Source organism: Mustela lutreola, chromosome 3, assembly GCF_030435805.1.
Source record: "Mustela lutreola isolate mMusLut2 chromosome 3, mMusLut2.pri, whole genome shotgun sequence".
In the NCBI taxonomy this organism is placed as follows: Eukaryota; Metazoa; Chordata; class Mammalia; order Carnivora; family Mustelidae; genus Mustela; species Mustela lutreola.
In genome coordinates, this window is record NC_081292.1 from 99,007,887 (window position 1) to 99,028,761 (window position 20,875).

At 49.0% G+C, this 20,875-nt stretch overlaps 2 protein-coding genes across 11 annotated transcripts in view; one reads left to right on the top strand and one right to left on the bottom strand.

The window, feature by feature from the left end:
- Positions 1 to 8,468, top strand: part of FAM168B (family with sequence similarity 168 member B) — a 43,069-nt gene extending 34,601 nt beyond the window's left edge. For both annotated transcript variants that reach the window (XM_059166555.1, XM_059166556.1), the window contains exons 4-7: positions 1,128 to 1,270; positions 1,405 to 1,582; positions 3,278 to 3,403; positions 3,855 to 8,468. In XM_059166555.1, the coding sequence (XP_059022538.1) occupies positions 1,128 to 1,270; positions 1,405 to 1,582; positions 3,278 to 3,390 (434 nt within the window). In that variant the 3' untranslated portion in view covers positions 3,391 to 3,403; positions 3,855 to 8,468. The remainder of the gene's footprint in view (positions 1 to 1,127; positions 1,271 to 1,404; positions 1,583 to 3,277; positions 3,404 to 3,854) is intronic.
- ARHGEF4 (Rho guanine nucleotide exchange factor 4) overlaps positions 8,136 to 20,875 on the bottom strand; it is a 94,290-nt gene continuing 81,550 nt past the window's right edge. For 4 of the 9 annotated variants that reach the window (XM_059166546.1, XM_059166550.1, XM_059166551.1 and 1 more), the window contains 9 exons: positions 18,060 to 18,239; positions 16,860 to 17,036; positions 16,606 to 16,785; positions 14,723 to 14,955; positions 14,280 to 14,409; positions 12,763 to 12,894; positions 11,764 to 12,007; positions 10,959 to 11,036; positions 8,136 to 10,440 (listed from right to left, as the gene is read on the bottom strand). In XM_059166546.1, the coding sequence (XP_059022529.1) occupies positions 10,262 to 10,440; positions 10,959 to 11,036; positions 11,764 to 12,007; positions 12,763 to 12,894; positions 14,280 to 14,409; positions 14,723 to 14,955; positions 16,606 to 16,785; positions 16,860 to 17,036; positions 18,060 to 18,239 (1,533 nt within the window). In that variant the 3' untranslated portion in view covers positions 8,136 to 10,261. Of the gene's footprint in view, positions 10,441 to 10,958; positions 11,037 to 11,293; positions 11,517 to 11,763; positions 12,008 to 12,762; positions 12,895 to 14,279; positions 14,410 to 14,722; positions 14,956 to 16,605; positions 16,786 to 16,859; positions 17,037 to 18,059; positions 18,240 to 19,984; positions 20,060 to 20,875 lie in introns of all 9 variants that reach the window. The other 5 variants (XM_059166552.1, XR_009351797.1, XM_059166549.1 and 2 more) reach the window with 5 other exon arrangements.

The window sequence follows — 20,875 nt, forward strand, 5'->3', positions numbered from 1 at the left end:
TAGATCTTTAATCCATTTTATTTTTTGTGTATGGTATAAGAAAGTGGTCCATTTTCATATTTTTGCATGTAGCTGTCTATTTTTCCCCAACACCATTTATCAAAAAAACCCCCATCTTTTCCCCATGGGATATTCTTGCCTCCTGTGTTGTAGATCATTGATTGGCCATAAAAACATGGGTTTACTTCTGGGCTCTCTATTCTGTTCCATTGATCTATGTGTCTGTTTTTCTGCCAGTACTGTATTGTCAGCTTTGTATACCTCCAGCTTTGTTCTTCTTTCTCAAGATTGCTTTGCCTATTTGGGGTCTTTTTTGTGGTTCCATAAAAAAGTTTTAGGATTGTGAGTTCTAGTTCTGTAAAAAACGCTATTTAAAAAAAAAGATTTTATTTATTTATTAGAGAGTGTGAGAGCATGAGAGGGGAGAAGCTCAAAGGGAGAGGCAGACTCCCCATGGAACTGGGAGCCCAGTGTGGGACTCAGTCCCAGGACTCTGGGATCATGACCTGAGCTGAAGGCAGTTGCTTAACCAATTGACCCACCCAGGCACCCATGCTATTGGTATTTTGATAGGAATTACGTTGAATCTATATATTGCTTTTGGTAGTATGGACATTTTAGTGGTATTCTTCCAGTTCATGAGTGTGGTGTATCTTTCCATTTGTTTGTGTCATCTTCAGTTTTTTTGCATCAGTGTGTTCTACAGGTCTCAGAGCACAGGTCTTCCACCTCCTTGGTGAGATGTATTTCTAGGTACCTTATTTTTTTTGGTAAAGTTGGAAATGGGACTGTTTTCTTAATTTCTCTTCTGCTTTGTTACTAGTGTGTAGAAATGCAACAGATTTCTATATATTCGTGTCCTGCAGTTTTACCTAATTCATTTATTTTATAGTTTTTTGATGGAGTCTTTAGCATTTTCTATGTGTAGTGTCATGTCATCTGCAGATAGAGACAGTTTTACTTCCTCCTTATGATTTTGGAGGACCTGTATTTCTTGTGTAACTGCTGTGACTAGAACTTCCAGTACTCTGTTGAGTAACAGTGGTGAGAGTGAGCATCCTTGTCTTGTTCCTGACCTTAGAGGGAAAGCTCTGGGTTTTTCATGGCCATTGGCTTCTTTGTTTCAGGTTACACTCCTGGCACACCTTACAAAGTGTCCTGTTCCCCCACAAGCGGGGCAGTGCCACCATACTCCTCCTCCCCCAACCCCTACCAGACTGCTGTGTACCCTGTGCGAAGTGCCTACCCCCAGCAGAGCCCCTACGCACAGGTAGGCCTGGGGTGTGCTTTGGGTCTGTTAACGGTGCTCATGGGCACTGTGCATATGGGAAGGGTTGGTTCTCTCTGGGCTCTGATCCATGGGCTGTGCAGCCTTGTGGCAGTTGACTCTCCTCTCCTCCACAGCAAGGCACGTACTACACACAGCCCCTGTATGCAGCACCCCCTCACGTCATCCACCACACTACAGTGGTGCAGCCCAATGGCATGCCAGCGACGGTGTACCCTGCTCCCATTCCTCCACCTAGAGGCAACGGCGTCACCATGGGCATGGTGGCTGGGACCACTATGGCCATGTCGGCAGGTGAGTCCGTGACCCTGGGTTGCCTGTTTTATGATGGCATGAGAGCTGGGGAAAGGGAGAGCTCACTAATTCTTTGAACTTTGGTTTGATTTTTCATGCTTCAAGTTGTATGGAAGGACATTTTCTTAGGAAAGGAACATTTTCTTTCCCTTCCCTTCATTTCCTCCTTTTCTCCTTTCACTTGAGAGGAGTCTGGGTTTGGGGTTTAGAGTAATAAGCCAAGAACTAAGTACCTTCCCTGTGGGCATGGTAGTGATCACTGGGTAGTGATCTCTGTATTTGACGGGTGAGCTGAGCTCTTGGCATTAGGGCCAGGGAGTGGCCGGTCCTCCTGAGGAGCATACCAAGCTTGAACAGGAGGGGGTTACTTTGTGTCTAGGTGTTCTGGCCCTCCTGATACCTCCCTTTAGTCTGTGAATATTGGTGTTTGCATAAATCTAAGAAAACTAGCTTTGTGTTAACAGAACAGCTACTTGTAGAAATCCTTTGGCATTGGTCAACTTTATTTCCCAAGGCTTTCCTTGATAAATCACAGAGATATGAGACTCCTGGGTAGGATGTGCCCATCATCTTGGACTCTGGAGCCCCTGGGGACTTGATGTAATGTCTAGGGTTTAGGTTACCTCCAGTGGGCATATGAATTATCTATGGCAGGCTGGCCAGGTACACAGGATGCATTTGATTGCGCTGGCTTTTTTTTTGTTTTGTTTTTGTTTTTTTCAGTGTTCCTTCTCTGTCTCTCTCTCTCTCTCTCTTAAACTTCAACATAGGGAGATTGTGCCAAAGGTGTATGTTTTCTGCCCAGAATCTCCATTGTATATGGGTTTCCCATACTTACCTGTGAAGAGACAGAAACTGCATGTTTGAGGCATGTGGAAGGAGGGATGAAAGACTGTGTGCTGGTTGTGGGCAGGGAGATGGGAAGTAAAGAGAAGCAAGGTAAGGCTGTTAGGTTTGAGGTTCTGCTTATCTACAAATGGACTTAGAGAGTTTTCTCTAGCTATAAGGGAAATATAATTATATTCATATTCAGAAACTCATGTGGTTTAGTGTCTTCCCTCTCTTCAATTTATTACCGTCTGAACCATTTTTAACTGTATACAGTATAGTCACGTTTTTGTAAAACAGTTTTTTCACCTTGCAAAACTGAAGGTCTGCTCATTAAATAACAACTTCCCTTATCCCCTGTGTTGTCCCCCGACCCCAGCTGAGCTTCTGGCCATCACCATTTACTTTGTCATTTGACTACTCGAGATACCTCATTAAGTGTAGTCCTTTGGATGTATCTTTTTGTGACTGGCTTACTTAACATAATGTCCTTAAGGTTTATCCATGTTGTAACATGTAACAAATTTCCTTCCTTTTTAAGGAAGAATAATAATTTTTTTATTCCATCAGTTGTCGTCTGATTTCCAAAAATCATTGAGTATGCTCATGTGAAGGGGAGACACAAAACCTTCTATAGATATTATCACATGAGCTTGCTGTGTTCGTACAACTTTGAGTTGTGTATGATCAGAGTTCTGACAGCACTCTAGGTCAAGACTACCCCTCTTCCTGTGTACCTCCTTCTTTTCCAAGCAGGCCAGGTCTCAGAGCTCTCTCATCAGGCAGCATGTAGCTGTGTGGTGACACAGGCTAGCCATGTGTGTGTCTGGTGCTGCCTACCACTGAGACATCTACTCTTTCTTCCAGGTACCCTTCTGACCGCTCACTCCCCGACTCCTGTTGCCCCCCACCCAGTCACTGTGCCCACGTATCGGGCCCCAGGAACACCCACCTACAGCTACGTGCCCCCTCAGTGGTGATCACCCTGCAAATGTAAGTGACTGGTGAAACCTGTGTCAGTTCTTAACTAAGTGCATTTTTTATGGTACAGAATGACAATGTAACATATTTTAAACACTGATGAGAAAAATGCTACTTACTAATCCAAGAGCAGTGTGGTATTTAAATTTTTGTTCTTACTGGGACTCTATAAAGTAGAAGAAGGAAGGGAATCATTGAGTACTTGCTGTTTACACTATAGACTTTGTTCCTTTCCTGTTCCATGCTGTAATCTCCCACTGGTTTTGCAGAAAATAGGATTCTGGTTGTAACTGGAAGTCTCTCTGAGGTCCACAGGAACCAGGAGCAGTGGCCTCTCCTTGCTGTCCTTTCTGGTCCTAGTGGATTCTGTCTTCCTTGAGTTGAATGAAACCCCTCCTTTTTGGAACAGTGGTGTCAGAGGTACTCTTTGTTGACTGTCTATCTGTCTTTTTCCCCCTGCCAGGTTTGAGGATGGAGCTGTGCAGTCACATCATGGAGGTTCCACAGCTGGTGCTGCAGGCCTCGTGCCTCCAACCTGGACTTTCTTCTTAATGCTCTCTACACTTAGCTAAACACTACTATGGCCCAGCCCAGCAGGTCCCAGCACCATTAGTCTCCAACTAACTCTGTGGGTTGGTCTTAAAGCAAATCCTGTTCTGTGGGCTGCCTGGCAATTTTTTAGCTAACTGTAATGATAAAAAGGGAGTATTAATCTATTCTGAATCATATCTAGTTGAATGCATGTTTAAAAAACAAACACAAAAACAAAGCTTGCTCAAGCTACCTGCAGTGACTGATGCAAAACCATCATATGCAAAACCCAAAGGAATGGAAAAGCATTTTATAACTTGTATCACTAATGCACTGTTGTAATGTATGCAGAGTCTTAAAGTTATAGGTGTTAAAGTGAATTTCTTCATAGAATATCTGAAATCCCTTAGATGATGATTCTTCAGCCTTTGGGGTTGAGGTGGGTTGCCAGTTGGTAACGTGGACTTTGAGTTTTCAGCCATCTGTTTCTTTCATTCTTACTGCATGGCGTGGGGAGAGAGTTGGAGGGACGGGGAGAGTGCAGGGTGGGCTGCCACTGCTTGGGACACAGCTTACTGGGCATTCCTTTCTTGCCATTTATTCTTGCGGGGCATTGTGGTATGGACATTCTTAAAAATCATCATGAAAGTGTAGAGTTGTGTAGCCAGTATAGTTAGGGGCAAGAGGTGGTCTTCATCAGCAAAGCAATTTTCTCTGCCATCTAAGTTTTTATGACAAGCCTCTTAGAGATAGAGATGAGGTTTTCTGTATCTTTACTGGAAAAGTCCTATATACAACTAAATTATTTTCCTGGGATGGAAGATATGTGAAGGAGAAATAGCCACACTTGGAGAAGGTATTGGCTTCTCTCCTTTATTTAATTTAGGAAACCATTCCTTCTGCCCTCCCCTCAAGAAATATTTCAGTCCATTGAAAACCTATGTAGGCATTGTTATTCTCACCACCATCTCCACGACGGGCAAAGATTTCAGCCGTCTGTTATGAAGAAAATTATATATTTAAGAACTAGTAAAAGGGAACAAACTTTATTTGAAGTTGTTTCTTGTGGAGAGGCAGGGCTGTGGCTATGTTGGGCCTATCCACCTGATGGGGACTTGTCATCCGAAACCATTTGGAGGCTGCTTCTGGAGGTGGGTCTGTGGAGGTGTGAGGGAAGAGCTGGTGCCTCTTGTCTGTGAGCCTAGTCTGCTGTGTCTTTAAGCTGAGGGCTCTTGGCACAAAGCAGGTATGGACAGCAAAGGGCCAGGCAGCATCAGAATGTATTTGCCTGCCAGGGTTTACTTGGAAATGGTTTTGTGTTTAGAGTCTGAATATTGTACATAAGAAATGAAGAGGATTTTTTTTGCCTAAGTGTGACCAACTTGTATTGATGGGAGTATGTGTCTGTTCAGAGAGGGGGGGGGAGGGTGAGGGTTTTGTTCCCTTTCAGCAGGCTGTCAGGTGGGAGTGGGGTATGCTCCTATTCACCCCCATCATTGTTTTAAGTGTTGTGGGCTTTGGTTGGGGAGGGAACCTTACCCCTCCATCTCTGGCAGCTAGGTCAGGACTCTGGCACTGGTTTGGCATTCGGCCCCGTTTGGTGAGTAGGACACCTGACCCCTGAGCCTTTGGTAACCTTATTTTTTTATAGTAAATACCCCATAATTTTCTTTTTCACATTTTATTTTATAAGAAGTTTAGGAATATTTTTGCATGGATCATTGTAAACAGAAGAGTCCTTATTCCTAATGTCTGTTAACATAGTGTGCTTACTCTGATAAGTACTTTAAATTGCTTTATTAGCACTTAACCCGTGTGTGTGTGTGTGTGTGTGTGTGTGTGTGTGAGAGAGAGAGAGAGAGAGAGAGAGAGAGAACCATTTACTTCAGGCACACGATTTGTGTCCACTTCTTCAACTCTTTGTTGGTAATTCCATAGTAAATGGTTTGTAATAAATATCTGATCATTTCTAAGGGTTGCAGGGGTGAACTGCCCAAGTAGAGGAAAAGCCAGTTTCTCCAGTTTAGGGTAGTAGATTAGGAGTTTTAATGTATGCTTTAGAAAAGCCCTGAATATCACAAAATGGGCACGTACACACACATACACACACACACACAAAATTATATGTAAAGGGGTGGGGTCATTTGAATTGAGCAGAAAGATAGAAGTTATAGATGATGCTTCATTGGGCTTGCTTGAGACCTGGCACACACAGGGTGAGTGTTTTCACAAGCACCAAGTTAAATGGTGTCTTTGAGAGCAAGAAGGGTAGATTGCATTTTGCCTTCATTTATATCGGCTTCATAAACACTTTCCCCCTTATAGTTTTTTTTTTTTTAATCTTTTTTCCCTTTTGTGAAGGTGAGTACTTTATCAAATACTTTTGCATAATGGATTACATCTCTGGAAATCTTTCCCGTTTTGAACTGATAGGGCTTGAGCTATCAAATATGATAATGAAAGGTAGATCTTGTCTAGCGGGTAGGAATCTGGACATATGAATAGTAGCAATGCTATCATAGGTTGTAATTTTAACAACATTTAATTCCAGTAAAATTAATTAAGGAATAGACTTCTGTTAAAGAGCTGCATAATTTGATATCCCAAGCATAATAATGGAACATTCGGAGAAGCTTCACTTTTCTTTTTGTATGTGACATTCCTAATTTGAGAATCTTTCAGCTGAATTATGGTTCTTTTAGAAGTGGAGATAGGCAAGTGAAGGACCTAATTCCTCTAAACATGAACGTCATCATGGGTATTTAAAAAAAAAAAATTGTTCTACAGCCTCTCTGCTGAGGCTTATTAGGAGGTCCGTTTTTTTGCTTATGGAAATTTTATTTCGATCTGGGCCAGGTGACTTGAGTGTTTAGTGATGAGTGTTGGTCCCATCAGTTTGCTGCCTCTGTGAAGTGAGGCCAACATCATCAGGCCAAGGCCATTCATAGTGATAGGCACAGAGACAAGGTGCTTCCAGAACCTTTAAATCTTTAAATCTTTTCAGAACATTCTTGTTGGTATAGTTATTAGGCCTACCAGTTGCTATTCTGTGAATGTTTCTTGAGTGCTATGCAAATGTAGTATTTACAGGACATGAGGGAGGTCTTGAGCCTTGGGCTGGGCACCTGGTTGGTGAGCATCTTGCCTTTTGCACACTGAGCATACAGTGCTTTGCTCCATCTGGTGGCACCATCACTTCTATAAGGAGAGAAAGTACATTCTTAAGGCACTTTGGATATACTGCTACCTGGCATATGGGTTTCTGTGAGTGTGCCTGCCAGTCGGTAATGAAAAGGTGGCATACACCAACCACATCAACATTGGGGCCTACATCCAAAAGGAAATCTAGGCTTCTTCACCAGTTCTTGTAAACAATTGGAACAGTGTTTCTCTGACAGTTGGGCCACCATCTCTCTTTCTGGCAGCTAATGACTGGATTCCCTAGTCATTGCCAATCTAAGTATTGCCCAGACAGGACAGGTTACCTGTCTGACCTATCAGCAGACTTATGGGCAGTTTTAAGGGTGAATGGCTTGAGGGTGGGGGGTTAGCTTCTGGTTCTTCTCTGGTGCTTTCTAAGGGTGGGTGGGGTGTCTCTACTGAAGAGTGTGGTTGGCTCAGGGGAAGGGCAGACTGCTTAGCTCTTCTCTCTAGCACATCTCAAATGTTTGTGTTTTTTCCCTGAGCTCTTTATTACTCACCTGAGCTTTCTGAAAGTGCATCAGACTTTTTTGAACAGACTTGCAGATGACTGCTGCAGAAAAGGGTCTGATCTTTTTGGATAGAAAGTCGCAAAGTTGTTCTTATATGTTTCAGAGGATTGTTTCCCCCCACTTACCATGCAGCACTCCCCCCTGACCAATTCATTTGAAGAACAGAAAACGATAGGGTAACCTTATCTGAATGCCCAGGACTAAAGTTTACTTACTTGGGACAGGGAGACAGAGAGAGGCAGGGGTCTGTTCAGGAAGCCTACAGAAGGCTTCAGGAGACCCGTGCTCCCAGGGTGGATGTGTTAGAACAGGTGTCTCATTTGGGCCTCCTGAGCCTTGTCACTCTCCTATGGGTCCTGTGCAGACTAGTGGTCAGTAAAATAGTTGGGCTGTGCTGTACTCCTGTCAGGGTTGCTGTGATGGCTGTGATCACAGGTAGCTGTGTTGGAGGAGAGGCCCCAAGGAGCCACATGGGTTGTGACTGACTAGGAAATGGTTCCTTTTTTTTTTTTTTCTTCCTTTTTAATGATTTTTAAATACTGTTTTTTTAGACCATTCCCTTGGTACTTTTTTTAAGCTTAAGTCAGCATTGTCTTCCAGTGTTAAAGGCATCCCTCACCTCTGCATTGAACTTATGGTGTCAGTCAATACAAAGGAATGGAACATCCATCCTGAGCCAGTTCCATTATGTGTAAATTCATACTATTTTAATTTTTTATGCAATCTGATGAGTAGATGAGCTCAGATTTAAAATTCTTAAAAGCACGTTTATTGTAACAAGAATTGTTATGTATTAATACTGCAGTTTTCAATAAAGATTGACTTGTGTTGCATATTGTGATTTTAATTTTTTTTCCCTGCAGGTTTTATCTTGAGGTGGTATGGCATGGCTGGGAGGCCAAGTTAGGAGTTTCAAGTTAGGAAATCCAGGTTTTGGGTGCAGAGGCTTTGTGGTACTCAGCCCTGGTGACCTTGTATGGCACCGACATCACAGTGTGTAAGGGTGTGTGGAGGCAGCAGGTTGTGGGGACTGTTGCCCCAGGGAGAGGGGAGGAAAGCTGGCCCTGTTCCTCTTCTCCTGGTCCTGTGGCCTGGGTCCTCCTTGGAGGACACATTCTTAGCTCCATTTCACTGAGGAGGATGCTAAGACCTAAGGAAGATTACAGACTTTCTGTTCCCCAAATTGACATTTGCCAACTTTAGCTAAAAATTGACTCTGGAGCAGACAGGGAGGCTTCCAGGCCCAAATAGGTTGGAGGAGCTGAGCCAGCTGTATCCCACACCAGGACAGCTCCCAGGCCACACACTGTACTCCCAGCTCCTTCTGAGCCTCTGAAGTTCCCTGTCACCTTTGCTTCTATCCATCAAAACTCTGAGGGCATGGTCTGCATATAAGTGAGCTCCCACCACAGTGGGTGATGCTGGTCTCATCCTTTCTGTTGAAGGAAAGGTCCAGGGCAGAGACAGGTATAAGAGATACAGGAAGGATGGGGCATGCAAAGAAGAAAATACACAGACAAAATGGAAAAACAAGGGCTGGCAGCCAGGTTATTTTTCATAAATTTCTTTATGAAATTAAATGTAGTTTGTGGCTTCGAGAAGGTATAGTGCAACAGTGACTGACTGTACATGCTGCTGAATTCCTGTGGGCCAGAGGGAAAGCTCAGTGTTCCACACCCACAAGGCAGGTCGTGGCTGTACTCATGGGTGACCTTTCTCAGCGGGACTTGGGCTTCCTTCCCTCTAGCTCGCTTGCCCATCAACCTCTGGGTTGGTGGGTCAGTCCTGGATGCTGGGCCACAGAATTCAGTCCGTATGGCTTCTCACGCTCACTTAGGGTAAGGCAATCTTTCTGTGTCACTAGGTCACTAGTAACAGTTCTTTTTCCCCATTGCTAGAAAAACAGCACAATCCAAACGAAAAAAAAAAAAAGGATCAGGTTCTGGAGTCAACCCACAGCTACACATGGACTGATCACAAACCCTGACAGAAGTATGTAGTGACTATGGTTTTGTTTTCTTTCCACTGTAAACACATCACAAGTGAGGAAGGTTGTCCAGCAGCCAGGAGTGTCTAGAGGGACTAGAAGGCGAAAATGAGTGGGCTCTGGGTCAGACATTTTTGTGCACAGAATTCTGACTACCACCCTCCAGGGATGCAAGTTGCTTGGCACCACCAGCTGGGGACTGGGGGCCTCAGAGACAGTTGGAGGGCAGAGGGGCAGCCCAACTTTGCAGGGGCTAAAAAGGCAGATGGTCTCCTGCCCAGCGGAAACGGGAGGAGGGATGATCAGATGTCCAGAGAAGAGGGTTCAGAGCGGCCAGTCCTCTCACCACATTGGCCTGGCTGGTGGCTCTGAGCTGTGGCTCCCAGGAGGCCCCGTAGAGGTCCAGAGGATGGCAGGAGGCTGACTGCTATGGGCCCCTGCCCCTCCAGCTGGTGTCCTCAGTGCACCAGTAGTGGGGAAGAATCCATGAATGGGGTGCCGAGCAGTCCCTCACTCAGCCTGTAACTTCCATTGGGTGTGACCTGCAGAGTAGGCCACATACGGTGGGCCTCAGGGAGAAAAAGCTGGAGGCCCAGTGGTGAGGCAGGTCCAGACAATGCTGTCGGATGGGGAGCTGTCTCACTTGCGGAAGGGTGCCAGTCGGCTAATGCTGTGCCAGAAGGTGGACGGCTTCCGCTTGGGTTCTGCCAATACCAAGACCTGTTGCTGAGGCAGGCTGGTGGGCAGTACTGGGTGCTTCTGGCGTGCCAGGTAGTAAGGCCGGCTGAGAGCTGAGCAGAAGCAGGGATCATAAGTGCCTAGGGAGCCAAGTGGCACAGGGCATAGCAGCAGCCTCTGTTCCGTAGGGAATAGAATAGGGCCTGTCCCATGCAAGGGAACTTCCTTCCTATGGGGCCCATCATACCCAGTGGCCTGGGCCACCCTCTAGTCTGCAGAGATGGGGTGGGGCCTGGAGCTCCTCCATGGAACAGGCTCCATGCCAGGCATTGTTGCCAGGCAACATCTGTAGGAATGGGGATATGAGCTTCTTGCCAGGTGACTGTATAAGGCCTGCAGAAATCCTGCCTGGGGAGGTGTGCTGTCACTAATGCTGCTGCTCTGGGGTGCCCAAGGGAATTGAGCGCAAAATCAACTGCACACTGAAGTTTTGTTACCAGTGGCCTCTTAACACCCATCTTCAGGAACAAATAGAAAGGGCAGTGGGCAGCAGAGGAACTTCAGGTACTAGCTGGCTTTGCTTTGGGGGATTAGAGAAAAGTTTGATCATGGGTAGGGTCAGGCTGCTATGGGAGGAGTTAGGGTACCATCCACTTACCTTTGGGCTTCCCAGTGGCCTGCTGCTTGCTGGCATTCAGCATGGCTTGCTTTCTCTGCAGCTCGGTGATGGAGAAGCCTGGGAGAGAGGGCCACAAATAATACCTCTGCTTACTTTGAGGACTTGGCTGCCGTTCCACCACCCCAGCCAATATTTCTCTTGTCCTGTGCCTCCTGGAACCTGTGGTCCTCTGTGGTCCTGCACCTCCCCACAGGGTCTGGGGTCCCATCAGGCTGCAGATGCTCAGCATCCTGCTCAGCCAGCCTACCTTGGCCAACCAGGCAGAGGACATGCACAAGGGCCCTCCCCACATCTTGCCCTATCCCATCTCTCACCCTGACCCAATCTCTGATGTCTCCAACATCTAGTGTCCATTCTCTCCATATGGCTTTCCCAGACCAAGATCCAATCAGATCACTCTGAGCCTGATGCTGGTGAGGAGAGGAATGCAGTAGCGGAGGTGCCTTGCTTATGTTGGAGTGGAGTCTTCTCAAAGCCAGTGCCCAAATCCTACTTGAATGGTCCATGCTAGAAAGGGGCCTCACCAGGTTTCTGCAACTGAGCAGAGGGCCCCCACCTTATAAAGTGTGCGTACATATGTGACTGTTTTGGAAGCAAACCCCAAACAGACCAGGAGACCCATGCCCTGGGGCTGAAATGAAGAGGTTCTGGAGCCTTACCAAAACCTGAGGTCCTTGGGCTGTGGGACATGCTGTCTCACAGTCTCAAGGTTCTCCTGACCTTGCATTCAGAGTTTAGTAGGAGTGGGCCCTCACAGTGGAGCAAGGATGGTGGGGTCTCGCACCTGTCTCCTGGTCCAGCCGCACCTGTTCCCTCTCCTTGGCGAAGGCCTTGAGCCAGCGCTGTTTCTGCTCAGACTTCCTGGCACACAGCAGGTGGCTCTCTCCTGTGGTGCCGCAGAGCAGCCGGAAAGCATTCTTGACACTCACGTGGAGGTCTCTGTCTTTTCCATCCTCCAGATCCACCACCTCCTGTCCATCCATATCCACTCGGCCCTTATAGTACAGCACATCCCGGCGGAGAAGGTCCTGCCAGAGACTCTGTGAGCTCTTGGTCTGTTCTGCTTGTCAGGGTCCCTCCCAGGCCTCTGAACCACTTTCCTGACCATGTTTATGCCTCACCCCACATCCTGCAATGGGAAGGGCCAGTGAGCTGCTCACCCACTTCCCCAGCAGACAGTGAGCTCAAGACGGCAGAGTGAAGGTGGTGTGGCCCACACCTGTGTGCTGAACACATGATGGAGGAGCCTCACTCCTTCAGTGAAGTTACTGACTGGCCTGGAGGATCTTTAGGGTACCCATAGTTTCATGGTGAGGAAGTCATGGAAACAATGGCCCACGGCTCATCCCACATGAAGCTAAGAGTACCAGGCCTAGCAGGCTGGGTCCAGGGCCAGTGGCCAGGCACTTGGGCCACATGTTGAGAGTAGAAGCGAACAGTGAAGAGGCAGTATGAGCAAGGACCCCAGGGCTCAGGGAACTGAGGTTTGCAGGGATAGGGGAGGTGGGTTTAGAAGCAAGTAGGGCCTAGGTTAGGCAAGAGAGTACTAACAACACTGGTTAGACTGTGAGGGCCACTGCTATCTGGCTCCCTCTGCAGAGAATCACCCTCATCCCAGTCCTAGAAGCCGGACCAGGGAAGGGCCTGCTCCACTGAAGTTCCCCAGAAAAAGAAGGCACCTGTGTGTGGCTCCTTTTCTTTGGCAGTTACTCCCAGTCCTCAGCCTCACCCCTCCACTCCTGCTCTAAATGGCTCATCCAGCAGAGCACAGCAAATCTGGTACCTTCTTGCAATAGATGAGCTGGTGGTCAAAGAGAAAAAACATCCTCTGCTGGCTCTTAGCTTGTGGCTGGGTAACACGAGTCAGTTCCCCCGAGTAGATGAGTTCTGAGCTCCTGACCAGGATATCTTCCCCCTGGGAAACGCCAAGGAGAGCTGTGAGCTGAATGCACCCAACATTGGAAGCCCTCTCCGCTGGGTACTGCCTCCTGCCTCCATCATGGGTTGGGCGGGCTCCCCACTGACAGGTATCAAGCAGCAGGCCACCGAAGGAGGGGTTGCTCTTGAAGCCCAAGGAAGTGGTGGGGGTTGTTGGGGAGGGTGGAGAGTGGAAAGGTTGTCTGACTGACAAGTTGCTTGTCTCTTCAAAATGGGGCCAGTGGCAGCCAGTGGTATGTGCACTTGAAATATGGCAGCCAGTGGCATGTGCACTTGAAATATGGCTAATCCCTGCTGAGATGTCATGTAAGTAAAGTAACACCGATTTTGAAGACAATAAAGAATCTGAAATATTTAATGATTTTATGTTGAGTACACACTAAGATGATACTTTGGGTATACGGAGTTAAATAAAACATTATTAAAATTAATTTCACCTGCTTTTTTTTCTGTTTTAAGATTACTACCATAACATACACAATTACCTATGTGGCTCCCATGATATTTCAATCAGTGCTGAGCTCGAGAATAATTAGACCTGGCTAGAAGTCACCTGTGAACCTTGTCTTTTAGGGGCTAAGGAAGTTTTCTCATCTAAATGTAGTTAGTACCTGAAGCCCCATCATCAGACTTCAAACTTTCAGGTTAACCCCTGCCCTCTTCCCATTCCTGGGAATTGCAAACCACAGCCAGGAGTTTTTGGCAGCTATTTAGTTTGAAATAAGTGAATTCGTGTGGGTCCTTGGCCAGGGGTGGGCCTCAGAACCAGCCACTAGGAAAATAAAAAACCCCAAACAAAACAAAGAACACATTGCTCAACATCCCCACCAGGGATTCTAAGTCTCTATTTTCTGGGTGGGGCCCAATAATCTGTATTTTCATAACATTTTATGGCTAATGGGTGGAGGTGAGATGACAGGAAGACCTCTGGAGGACGGGAATGTCCCCATGAGTTCAGGACTCTGGCTGCTTTAGAAGGCAAGACTGGCAGATAAAAGGGGTATGTGTAAGCCAGAAGAATGGAACCAGGAGGCTCTGACCCATGGCAACCAGTTTTTGGTTCTGCTGTGGCAAGCCTGAACCCTTCTGTTGGGAGGAGTCCCAACAGTTACTGTCCTGCTGGGCTGGCCAGCTGCACCAGGAACGACATCCTATCTCACACATGCCCTACACTCTTGACCAGGAAAGGGGCCACAGGCCTGCAGCTCAGTGCTTGGGTGGGTTGGCCTGGGCAGAGGACTAGCTTTCTTACCACTAGTTCCTGTTCGCCATCTCCCAAGACCATGGCTCCCTGCTGCAGCTCCTTCCTAGATTTTTCAGGGGCAGAGCCCCATGGTATTTTCTGGGGTGTGGGACCCTCACCTCCCAGTCCTCTATGGAGCTCTGCCACTGAGCAATCTTGTCAATGTTTTCAAGCCTTCGTTTCCGTTCGTTGATGAGCTGGGCCACATTCCTCATGGCATGTAAGGCTGCTTCCACGTCCTTGAAATCCCTGGGGCAGAAGTGAGATGGAAGAAGGCTGCACTACAGAGAGCAGAGAGGGCCCCCTGTGAAGCTGCTTCCCTCCAGGGCTCTGCTCTTGGCCAGTTCTTCACTTGTCAATGCACACCTGACCAGGCAGCAGAACTAAATATCCCATTTTTGTCCTCTTTCCTCACTACAAGGACAGCATGTGACAGCAGGGACTGTTTTACCATGGGCTGTCAGCCGGTGCCTATAACAGTGTGCACACACTACCAGGACTCAACTAACCGGCTGACTTGGGGCAGGAAGAGCCTCGAGCAGCCTTCCCAGAGGCCTCCTACCTGTGCTGGGGAGGTGTGTATTTGAGTAGCTCAGCCAGCTGCAGAGGGTACTTGCAGATCTTCTGCACTGGTGTCAGCAGGAAGCCGTCTAGTGAGATGTCTATCATCTTCTGCAGCAGCCGGCAGGCCTCAAAGAAGTACACGTACTTGCTGAGCTTGGTAAGCCGGGACAGCTCCACACAGGCATTGGGGTGGTTGTTGCAGTACTCTGAGTAGATCTGGAAGTCTGCTTGCTAAGGGGCACAGCTGGAGATTAGGATGGTGACCTGTCCCTCAGGCCACCCAGGCAACTCAGGCACAGCATCAGGAGGGAGCCTCTGCACTTCCTTCAGGAACTGGGTTTACAGGGCTCAGGCTTTATCTTACCTACTTTACTGGGCACAAACTATGTGGAATCAGGCTCAGGGATGTGAGCAATCTGAAAACTGAGGCATGTGTGTGCCCTGTCGCCACCCAGCTTTCTCAGCAGGGCCCTCAAGCAGATATTCTGACTGCATGTCTGGTATTTTGGATGAAATCAATGATGCTAATAAGGATGCATTATCAAGGCCAAAAACCAGAGAGAGAGGAGAGGAGAGAGGGGGAGGGACAGGCATAAAGAGAGGGAAAGAAGGAATGAACGAGAGGGAAAGGGAAAGATGGGGAAAGGAGGGAGAGGGGAAAGAGATTATGAGAGATTAAATGGATGTCAGGGTCTATGGCTATGTCCTCTGGATTGTATTCATCCTCAGCCCAGTGTCTTGCTTCTTCACAAAGCTCTGGCTTCATATATGAAAGACAGACACTGCCACTTTGTTCAACATAACGTGACAGATACCATCCATATTGTGTGTATCGTATGAGACTCATGGTGCCTTTTTTTTTTTTTTTTTAAGTTTCATCTATGTAGAGTGACAGCAATATTAGGTGTGCCCCATAGTGACTAGGATTTCATGGACTTAGATGGGATAGGAGAGTAACAGCAGTTGGCTGACTGGTGGGTTGCTGGGATGGTTACACTAGGTAATATCGATAAAGTGCCCGCCTTCCCCTTCCTGCCCCCATCACAGCTCTGCCTGTTGAATAACTGGCTGCAAATCCCATACTCACTCAGGTGCTCTGACCCACCACTAGTCCCTGCTTGGGGATTGTAAGGTCTCCCTTTCCAGCTTTCCTTCTGCCATTGGAGTGAAGTACCAGAGCCCTTCCAACACCAGGAAAGAACACATACTGTCCTTCATGGGCTGGCCTTGGCATCCTCTGCTCAACCCCACATAACTGCCACAAGAGAGAGATAGTAACAAGTGCATTCCTTACCAGGTGAGGCCAGAAGGAGTCCATCTAGCCCAGACTAGTCCCATGAACCTTGGCTAAATGCCAGTTGGCATTTAGAGTGGAAGAAAGCACTGTACATTCCATAAATTACAGTTTTCTCGCTGTGTGAGGAAGCCCAGAATCTGTTATGAACAGCTCTGAAGATGCTCAAGAGGTGGCCCAGCCCAGCTCTGCCTTCTACTTACTCTAGCCCAAGCAAATGTTTTCAGACAGATGCCCAGGCACCCCTGCTCCAGGGAGCCTTCTCTGACTTGGTCTGCCTCCCAAACAAGGAGAGACGCTGCAAAAACTGTGGGAGCGTGAGGGCTGTTGGGCAGTATGGGTGTGAGGCCTGGAAGCTTCTGGGAAAAGAGCAGCAAGTTTCCTGGGCTTTAGCCTGCAGGTTGGACTTCTGAGATGAGGCAGGCATGGGAGACAAGGGCAAAGGGAGGCTTTGCGCTGGGGCCAGGGTGTGTGTGTAGTGGGCCGCGTACCCCCAGCAGAGATGGGCAGGGAAGGGGGCCTGCCTAGTGGGGAGACAGGGCGAGTAGGTCCTGGGGAGCACGGTGTCTAGGGCGGGGAGTGCTCACGTGCTCCAGGAAGCAGGCGCCCAGTTCGCTCAGGTGGGGGCGCTCCCTGTTGAACCTCTGCTCCAGCGCCTTCACAAACGCCTTCTGGCACCGGTAGATGTCCTCAATGTTCCCGAAAATGGTGCGCAGCTGCTCTTCGCTGAACATGTCGGCGCGCTTGCGACATTGCCTGATGTAGCCCTGAGGCCCGCAACCCATCAGGTCTCTGTCCGGACCCGCCCACGCCAGCCTCCGCGCCCCTCGCCGGGCCTCACCTCGCAGATGTCGCGCAGGTGCTTGATGTAGTCCCGCTCGGTGCTGAGGATCTCGTTGATGACGTTGGTCCGCATCTGGTCCTTGCTGCTCTGCGCCTCGGCCCCTCCATCCTCGGCCTCTCCGTCTCCGGCCCGCAAAGCCTCCTCGTCGGCGGGCTCGTCCTGGTTCACCCGCAGCTGCAGGCAGCGCGCGGCTGGTCAGCGCCGCCTCAAGTCAGCCCCTGCCAAGGGTCAGCGCCCTGCGACCGGCACGCGGCGGCAGCAGGGAACTGAGGCTCGGAAGATGCATAGACCCACCAGCCTTTTTACCCCCAATACCCGAGACCGCACCCACTCTCCCTCCTCTGCTGTTTCTGGACTCAGTCCTGGGAGCGAAGCAAATGCTCATTCTCTCACGGTTTGGAACGAGTGCCTGCTCACAAGGGGCAGACCCTTTAGGGGCTGTGACAGAAGTGGATGGGTGATGGGGCCTTTCTGGCTTTCCCACCTGTTAGTAGGACAGGCTGGAGGTGGAGAGTGGGCAGCTTATCCACGGGGTTTGGGGCAGGAGAAGCAGTGAACCCCAAGGTCTGCGATATCTCCTCTCCACTGCCCTCCACCTGGCTTTTGAGAGGGCACCATGATTCCTTCCTTGGAGACCAAAGGCTGCCACAGTTAGGCTCTGGGTCCCCTTCCTGTGGTCTCTTGTGCTAAAGACTTAACTAGTCCATGTGTCAATTTTCTCAGGTGTAAGTAGCTTTTCCCAGATCCCAGGGCATTGTGAAAGTTGTTAACTGAGATGCCTGCCCAAATTTTCTGCACCTGATTTAGTAAATGCCTGGTGTTGAGTTGTCTGTGGTGATGGAATTCTAACATGCAGATTCCCCCTGGAGGAATCCACACACCATCATTTCTGACCCATTCCTTTCTGACACTGAGGGCACCCCTCAATGCCCTCAGGCAGGGAGCAGGCAGGATTTGGTGATGGCTCTGCAGGAGGAGGAAGCCTGTGTCACACTGTAGCTGGCCTTCTTGACACCTCACTTCCCACCCCAACCCACAGCCTTGCAGTCTCAGCACAGTCCCGAGGGTGGGGGGAGGCAGGGGTGGGGTAAGTCTATGCCCAGGACCTCGGACACCAGAGCAGTTTCAGGTCTGCACTTCTGAACAGAGCCAGTTGACTCCTTATGGGCATAGGAGCAGCACAGGCTGGTGCCATACCCGCACAAAGGTGGCTGGAAACCAGCCCTCGCCGTCGGCAACACGACCCCACCACCACTCTCTGTTGGTGGCATCCATTACTTCGATGACATCCCCAGCTTTGAAGCCCAGTTCCTGGTCATCCATGGTGACATGGTCCCAGAGTGCCTCAGCATAGACCACACTGCCATCACTGATGAGCTGTGGAGAGAGCCACAGATAGCAGATCAGTGGGAAGGCTGTCGTAGACCTCTTCATGGGGAACGGTGTTTCTGCCCTCTGCCCTCCATCCCTTAGCAGCCCTGCAAAGAGGAGATCCTGTCTCATGTTACAGAGGGGTGAACAGAGGGTCCCTCTGAGTCAGTCATTCTTCAGGGGACAGGACTATGCCTTGGGCATGTCTAGACTGGCAGGGCTCATGATGAAGCCTGAAGTGAATTTGACCACCAGAATCCTGGTGAGCCACAGAATCTGAGAAGCAAGTGTGTTGCTCACTCCCCTGCATAGGGCACATCTTCCACCTACCCCACTAGACCGGTGATTTAATTATTACCCTCAGCTTCATTTACCATCTCTGCTCACATTAGGTCCTCCTAATGTGGCACTGGAAGGAGACCACAAGGCTGGAGGGAGAAGGGGCTTATTCCCTCCTACTGTCTTCTTGTGGACTTGCATTATGTGAGGTCCCCTGGCAAGCAGCAGTGCCACTCCTCTCAGGTACATGGGGACCCAGCCATCACAATAGCTGGATCTGCTTTTCAGTGTTTTTTGAACATTTATAGAACCAGTCTCATGGCCCTCCCTTGCCATCTCCCCCAGCCCTCCGCACTAGCTGAGCAGCACTTAGCCTCAGACTTCTAGGTCCCAGGCCCAAGGAATCCTCATCTTTAATTATTTCAACCTCTTTTCTTTATTCCCTAGGTCTAGGGGAGGTAGGTACATCTTGAAGCTGCTATTTCTGTAACAGATACTTCAGGATTGTTCTTATGCACTTGGTTATGGAATCCAGCACTCTTTATGGGGCTCACAATTCTTTGACTTCTCTCTGCTGAAATAATTTAGTGTGTTTCCTTCCTCCCACATGGTCATGGACCTCAAATCAGTAGGAACGCTCCCTTACCCTGAGAGGCAGGGAGGTGGGACTCCCTCCCTCCCCCTTGTGCCCCAGGCAGCCCTTGTGCTTAGAGCCCCATTTCCTGTTGTGCTGATGCCTGCTTTCCTGTAACAGTGGGCTCAGTTTCTTCTCCATGAATAATGAATGGCCCTGGGGCTTAGGACAAGCAGGAGAGTTAGGTTGGGGGCTATACAAGAGGTGAGATACATGCCTCTCTCTAGTGGGACCAAATGTTGGCTCTTCAGGGTGCCTCTTTGGCAATTAAGGCCTCAGAGCATCACCAGCCAGGCCCTCTGCACCAACTATCTCTTCCTCTGAACTGCTTGCCTCTGCCCCCACTCGTAAGTTGAATCCTTCCTTGGCTTCAGGTCCAGTGGTGCCTTCTCTGGGTGCTCCCAGCTCAGTGTATGTGCTTTTTCTCAGACTGAAATGGGATCCGGAGCCGGGCAGCAGCCTGACTGTCTGAGTCTTCACCTGAGAGCTCCAGTAGCTAGGAGGTCTCCCCTAGGCCCTGAATGGGCAAGGTGAAGGGTGGGATAGGCCACCTGGGTACCAGAGCCCACTCAGGTTGGAACCTTCCTCCAGGGTAGGGCCTTAGCAAGCACATTCAGAAACCTCCAGTTCGTGTTCTCTGGGGGATGAAACCTACTCTAAACCCTGATGAAACCACTCCCCCGAATGATCCACAGCCAACTTGTAGACCTACTCTACCATGCAACAGCCATTCAGGGGCTGCAGATTCCTGATGCCCACCCAGAGACCCTGGGCACCAAGCACTGGGTTATTTATTCCTGGGGGGCTGCATGCCTCCTCGAGGGACCATTGAACTCACCCCAGCTAAAAAGACCTACTACAGGTATGTCCTCTTCTGCAGGAAGGCCTGGTCCCCAGGATCAAGACCTCTTGGCTGCAATATGAACAAGATCAGACAAGAGGACTCAGGGAGGCCACATGAAAGTGCCTGCTGTACCTAGTGAGCAGGTACTGGACTAAGTATCCCAGAGCTGGCACACTCCACATGAGCAGGCTACCACCCCTACTCATGAAGGATCTTGCCTGAAGACAAGGAAGAAGCAGCGTACTCAAGGGTGGTGTGTGTGAGCCAATGAGAATGTGGTTTGCAGGTGAATGTCCTCTTTCAGGGACAGTGATCACAGGTGAGCTGATGCATCAGGACAGAAGATGTGTGTGAGCAAGGGTGATTGTAAGCATAAGGACAGAGGGTGTGTATGACCTCAGGGAAGTGCATGCATCACAATGGAGGAAATGACTACAGGGTATCTGGGTAGTTTTGACCTTTGAGAGGTGAGTGTCCTGAGACTCCCTCTTTCTGAACACACCCCGACATGCACCTGGCAAAACACATTTATACAGTCGCTTAATGGGATGCTCCACTTTGATCTCCTGAGGACACTGCAGGTGAATGCTGTCCATCCTCAGTTTACACCAGGTGCACATGCAGGTTTCCAGGACAGCGTAGAAGCTGCCTTTCACTCCTGGAGCCCAGGCAGGGAACACATGATGCAGACACACTCCACACAGCCCAGCTTCCCACCATTTCCCTGCCAAGGCTATTCCCTACTAATATTAACCAGGTCAGGTGTCTCTTCCTAACCCTGGGTTCTCTCAAATGAGCCCTCAGAAAAAGCCACTTTTATATGTGCCAGTCCTCCTGCTGCTTTCCTCTGTCAGCCCTTGCAGAGAGGTGCAGATCCTATACAGG